Genomic DNA, 6,297 nt, shown 5'->3' on the forward strand with positions numbered 1-6,297 from the left:
GCAACGAGTACTGCTTCATTAGTGATTTCGCTATTTGGCGCCTTTGGTGCCAATTAAAAATAGCGCCCGCAGCTAACCTCTTGGGCGGCGGCCCATTAGTCGCCGCACATGTGTTGCTTGTTTTTTTTTCATTCGCTTGTATTTGTTTCCCTTTTTGTTTCTGCTGCTGTGTTGCTCAATGAAAAAATCGCTTTAATTTTTCTTGCGGCATATTTTTTTCACGGGTTTAGAAATGTTTGTGAATTTGAAATTGTTCATGATTTCAAAAAAAAATTGACTTAAATTTGCACCAAAAAAAGGTAAATAGAAACGAAAAAGCAAAAACAAAAAACGAAAAAGCAGGCTGAAAAACAGAAGTAAAAATACAAAATAAAACCGGTCTAGAAATCCGGAAAGGCAGCCTACTTACAGTGCGCCCACCACGGCTACAGCACTATCAGGCGCATATAAGGATTTTGCCGTGGTCCAACAATAGTCTGTGTCCGGGCCGATGGTGAGGATATGGTGGACGTGGACCGCTCTGCGTGACATAGCTAGGCCAGCCAAGATTTCTACTGTGGCTAGTGAGTGGTGCACACAGGTGCCGGAGCTAGCTGTCTGTGCCATATGGGCCACGGGCACTAGCCTAGTTTCGTCTAGACAGACGCACTACTACCACTGAGCACAGCGAAAGAGCAAGCCATCATATGTACCGTTCGTCACAAATACTGTTTCATGTCACACCCAGATATACCAGCCAGCCGACCGAATCACACCCACCCAAGCTCCAGACAAGCCACAAACGAGGCCACCCAAACAACAACAGAGGATTATACAGCTGCAGCGTTGCCGACGACGAACCACGACGGACGTACGCCCTCACGCCCCGACCCTCTTGCCGCTGGCGTGCGCGGCGGTGCAGGAGATCACCTGGTAGCCGTCCTTCTTGCTCTTGGGCTTCCGCGGGATGCACCGGTCGTGCAGGTCCACCGCCTCCTCCGCCTTCCCCGCCCTGCCATCATCCACCGTCACATATTCAGAATAGTAATACAGCAGCAGTACAGTAAGTCGTACGTTATCATTCCGCATCACTGTCTCTCGTACCCTCCCCATCATCACGGCTCTCGTGCAGCACAATCCGCGGCGGAGTACTTGGCACAAAGATCGGTTCCTCTGTACAAGTGCGCCGCATGTATGGCTCGAGGGCTCCCTCCCCCGGGCCACACCCGCTTGAGAACCGGACGAGTTCAATGCCTGACAGGGGCGCTTACTTGAACAGCATCCATTGCAACATCATCCATTGCTTCCTGATAATGTGTTGATGGTTTCACGTCTTACTCGGTCCCTCAGATTATTATACCAGTACTCCTACTGCTATGCCCTCGTAACGGAGTCACGGGCTCATGTCTCTGAACAAGTGTAAATAAATCCAAAACGTAATTAAGTTCAGCGATCGCTCGTGTCGCAGGGCAAGAACACTTCCAAGATTTGGCGCTGGCTCTCGCGTGCCAGCACGGGCCCGTGCCAGCCGAGAATTCAAGGCGCGTCCCTGACATTCTGGATCGACCGATCGATCCGTCCTGTTTGTGACTTGTGAGCATGAGCGATAGCTCCGCGAGACCTATTCCTATTTATGAACTTAACCACCGATCAAGTACTCCTACCCCCGGTGGAATTTTCGCAGCGCCTTTAACCAACTGCCGCTACGGCGGGCCGAATCAATGGAACAGTGCCCGACTGACTGGCCGCCATTAACGGCGGCCAGAAAGCTTGGAGTGACGAGCTGCTGGCGGTCACTAACTCTAGTAACTACGTAGAACCGAATAGTGGCGGTGGTGCCGGTTTAATTTGGTGGGTGCGTGCTTATCGGATGGCATTGATGGTCGGCGTGGAGTGTGGTGTTATACGGTTATACCTGTCGGCGTTGTCGGAGGACGACCGCCGGAGGACGGCCAGGTCCTGGCACGGGTCGGCGGCCGGGCGCTGCGTCTCCACCAGGCTCCCGCTGAAGTACTCCTTGTCCTCGACCGCCTTCTGCCGGTACACGGCCGTCTCGGCGGCCGCGCGAGCCGGCGGGCGCGGCGGGCGCGGGCGGTAGTGCACCCCGCGCGGCAGCACCGGCGTCGCCAGCCCGCCCTTCACCGACACGGACCCGCACGAGATGAGCTGCATCAGCACGGACGACGCCCTGGCCCGGTTCGCGCCGCTGGGGACGGTCGCCAGGACGCGGCCGTCCGCCCTGATCAGCGCCTCCAGCGTCTCGGGGCTCGTGGACGCCGTCGGCGGCGACGTCTCCTCGCGGCTCAGCTCCTCCTGGGCGCGCCTCTGGTGGCCGCGGCTCCGCCCGCGGTGCCCGTCCTCGGTCTGCGTCGCCGCGTCCGCTGCCGCCGCGGCGCGGTCCTCGGCCTTGTACACCCTGTACTCGCCGACCTCCGCTGTGCCGCACGCGCCGGCGACGCCCTTCCTGTGACCGTGGTCCCAGCCTGAGGACGAGGACGTGGTGGTGTCGTGCGAGCCGGAGGAGCAGGAGGACGCGGCGGCCGCGTCGAGCAGCGGGAGGTGGATCGCCGGCGGGTGCAGGCGCTCGGTGCCCTTGAGCACGTACTCCCGCCCGCCCACCGGGTGCACGTAGTCGTCGTCCGCCAGGTCGTGCCACACGAACCCGTTCCTGTAGCTCCTGCGCATTACAATTTACAACAACACCGCAAATCAGCAGAGAACGCACGTCAGAGCGCCAGAGCCGCCATGCCATTCTTGCGCATCGCCGGTGAACTAATCCAAGCTTTAAGCCGAACTGCAAACCTCTTGGAGGCCCAGGAGTACATGCGCGCCATCCCCTTGCCTCGCAGCGCGTCGAGCCGATCGATCACATCTACACAGTACAGCAACAATGAGCAGATGATACGCTCAGTGCAGAACGAAACAAAAAAGGTTCACGCGCCATGAGCGGACGGTGCACGGCCGGCGTACCTCGGAGGTAGAGGCCGTCGGGGGAGGAGAGGGCGACCTCCATGAAGTGCGGGTGCTCGAGCTGCCCGTTCCTGGACAGGTAGTACACGACGGCGACCCTGGCCGGCCCCGGCCTCGGGCGCGGCGGCCTGGGCACGGCCGCCATGTCGGGGCTCCGCTGCCCCTGCTGCTCGCGCCAATGCGGCCTCGGCTGCTGCTCCGCCCGCGCCCTTCCACCACCACCTCCACCACCACCCCCCGCCACCACCACCGCCATCTATATATCTCCAAGCTCCTGCTTGGACAATGGATATGCTGCAATCTCGTATCCGGGGACGCTATAACAAGCAGCAGCGGAGTGCAGGCGGTACGTACGTACGTGGTCAGCAGAGCACGGCAGCTAGCGCTTAAAGGCGGCGAGTGCGACACAAGGGAAGGTGCAAAAGGAGGCCGCAGCGACGCAGTGATCAGGCATTCAAACCCCCCCGCAGGACCATCGGGCAGCTGTGAGCTTTGGCCTCTGGCTCGCGGCGCAGCAGCGGTTTGGTGCAGCAGCGGCAGCGCCGCGCAGTGAGAGTGAGGTTGGGGTCAACAATGCCCAGAGGAGGGGTCTTTGCTTCCACTTTGTATGGAGGATTGTCCTGTTGGTGGTAGTACTTGAGATTAATTAGTGGCACTGTTGACTAATGCAGTGGGGATTTGTGGGTTGGAGGCGACTTTGAGAACAGTGTGTTAAGGACTTAAGGTGGGTGTTAATGTGGGAAGGGGACTGGTTTCTGGAGCGTGGCGAAGTGGCAGCTGCTTTGGCGCTGCAAACCGGTTGTTTTAAGCCCAAGGTTTGACTATCGAGGCCCGGCACCGCACGTATGGGGCACGGCGGCGACACCGGCCAAGTCCGGCGGGCCCGAGGTGTCAGTCGGTCGAAGCACGGTGTGCAAAGCGTAGCGTAGGGGCGTGCGTACGTCGTAAACAAAGCGGATTGTGTGTTGATTAGTGGATTAGCGTCACTTCGTGTCTGATGGTGCCCCCCGACAACGGATTAATAAGCTGGGCATGTGCGCGTGAAGCCGGCCTTGGAGCACGGGTGTACTATGATGGCATGGCTATGCTACACTGCCGTTGCCGTTGATGATGCTAGTAAAATGGGTTCATTGTCTCATTTTCTGGCAAATTGCTAGTAGTAAAAAATTTTGGAAGCATTTGCGTGCGTGGGAAGGCTGCAATCCCTGTCCTGTCCACGGGAGAGAAGCGGACAATTAGTATACTAATCCGAGCCACGTGAGAGGGGCCATCGGCCATCCTTAAACAATCCCATGGCCCGGTAATTATGAGTGTGTGCATCATGCTAACCAGAGCCATTTAGCACTAGGCCCCACTTATCCACCGGTGCCACGAGTCAGTGAGGCCAAAAGCGACGGTAATCAGGCAATGTAGTCAGTGGCAGTGGCTGATCTTGGCCATAGTTTACGAGGGGGGCAGCCGGGCAGGGCCACCGACTACGAGGTGGCCGGGCGCGGACAGCGAGACTGCACGGCGGGCGAGCGAGACGGAGGGAGGGGGGCGAGGCGAGGCTGCGTTTGACTCACGGAGATGGACGGGACGGTGCGACGCCGGGCGCGTCGAGATGCGCGCCGGCAGTCTCACTCGCGCGCCCATCGATCCAGCCCTCTCTTTGTTTTCTGCTTTTCACGGCCTGTCCTCCTCTCGCTCTTCTTTACCGCGCCCCGGGAATACTAGTACTAGCGTGTAGTAGTATTGATTAGTGGCAGGTGTTGTACTGACAATGATGATCTGATCGACGAATGCCCACTGATTGCTCCGTGACCATGCGTGCCTGCTGCAATCGATCGATTTCTCATTTTCACGCGGCCGGGGCATCGGAATTCGCACGCGTTTTCGTGTGCCTTTTTCTTCTTGGCGGGAGCAAAAATACAGGAGCGCGAATGCGATTTAGAGCATCTACCGTCAGTGTCGTCAAATCCTCCTCGTACATTTGCAGGCGCACCCGGTTTGACCGGCCAGAAGAGATGAAAAAAGTGACACAACCGAATCCCTTGTATCAGTCTTATAGGCTCCGGACGCGCCTGGTCAGTCCGTCATGCGGCCCATCCTCGACCATCTTTTTTTCTTTCTTTATTCTTTATTTTCTACTTTTTTTTATCTTCACAAACCACGCGCAACTGATCAGACATATGAGGAAGAAAATAAGAAATGTGACTGCATGGATGGACAACCAGGGACTAAAAAAGGACACACCCGGTCACTAATAGCATGGGTCCACGGACATTTAGAGTCAGATTTGATAAATCCGACTATAGATGTTGTTAGAGAGCTGTCTCGGCGTTGGTCCTCCTCGACCTCTTGCCGCACGGGTGCACATGAATTAAACACCGGTTGCTTTGTGACCATGCGCGTGCTGCAATTGATCGATTTCTCATTTTCACCCGGCCGGGCATTGGAATTCATACGCCTTTTCTTTTTCTTAACGGAACTAGAGGACGCGATGTAGGAAAAAAGTCTAAAGTAAACCTTAAATTTGTATACGAAAGTTAAAGTAAAACTCTAAACTTCTAATCTCTAAAACTAGCACACTGAGCTCTCTGATCTCGATCTATTTTAAACCTTGAGTGTGTTTTCAAACAGGACCGTTGACCTAGCAGCTCAAACACGGGATCGTTGCCTGTAGCCGGACACGACTGGGCCAGCCCATCAGCCGTGAAGCATGTTTTTTTGGGCCACTTAAAAATAGCAAAAGAAAATAGAAGGAAAGAATGCCGGGAATCATATTTGCAACCACGCAGTACTGAAAACTCCTACGAGCCACTCTACTCGATGGTTGTTGGTGAGAAACGCGGCATTATTTAACCACGTACCGCAGCGTGGTGATTTGAAACCGTGAACCATTTTTTAAATCTCCAAACATTTTTGAAAGTGTGAATACTATTCAATAAAAACAATTTTTTGAACCTGAAAAAAATTAAAGTGCAAACTAATTTTGAAAAATTGTTCCCATTTTTTTACATAAATATAAAGTGTTCTCACTCTAAAAACAATTTTGTTCATTTCAAACTTTGTTCCTGTTTTTTAAAAATGTATGATTAAAAAAACTTGTTTTGAAAAATTATTTGCAGTCTAATATTTTTTCATGTTTTCAAAAAATTGCTTGTTTCTTCAAAAAGTGTCGCACTTTAAAAAGTGTTCAGGGCTTCAAAAATGGTTCATGTTTTCAAAATATATAGTTCACATTTTTGTAAAAATATCCGTAATTCCAAGAGGTGTTCACATCTTTGTAAAACACTGTTTAGAATTTTAAAAATTATTCTTTTGCTTTTAAGGATTTTCGGATTTTAAAATTCATATCAAGAAAAT

General features: G+C 53.7%; 1 protein-coding gene across 1 annotated transcript; it reads right to left on the reverse strand.

Moving 5' to 3' along the window:
• Positions 1-685: 685 nt before the first annotated feature.
• LOC123062530 (protein SOSEKI 4) lies at positions 686-3,353 on the reverse strand. The gene is made up of 4 exons (XM_044486079.1): positions 2,950-3,353; positions 2,782-2,851; positions 1,895-2,656; positions 686-991 (listed from the first exon to the last, which is right to left on the reverse strand). Exons 1-4 carry the CDS (start codon positions 3,203-3,205, stop codon positions 859-861), a joined length of 1,221 nt encoding a protein of 406 aa, XP_044342014.1. The 5' UTR covers positions 3,206-3,353; the 3' UTR covers positions 686-858.
• Between the last annotated feature and the right edge of the window lie 2,944 nt (positions 3,354-6,297).

Source organism: Triticum aestivum, chromosome 3A (assembly GCF_018294505.1).
Source record: "Triticum aestivum cultivar Chinese Spring chromosome 3A, IWGSC CS RefSeq v2.1, whole genome shotgun sequence".
Taxonomy (NCBI): Eukaryota; Viridiplantae; Streptophyta; class Magnoliopsida; order Poales; family Poaceae; genus Triticum; species Triticum aestivum.

Excerpts from the sequence above, each read along its gene's own strand:
- LOC123062530 (XM_044486079.1), bottom strand. The coding sequence starts at position 3,205 with ATGGCGGTGGTGGTGGCGGGGGGTGGTGGTGGAGGTGGTGGTGGAAGG. Across the intron at positions 2,852-2,949 it reads CGACGGCCTCTACCTCCGAG|ATGTGATCGATCGGCTCGAC; the intron begins GTACGCCGGCCG and ends TGTACTGTGTAG. Across the intron at positions 2,657-2,781 it reads TACTCCTGGGCCTCCAAGAG|GAGCTACAGGAACGGGTTCG; the intron begins GTTTGCAGTTCG and ends TGTAATGCGCAG.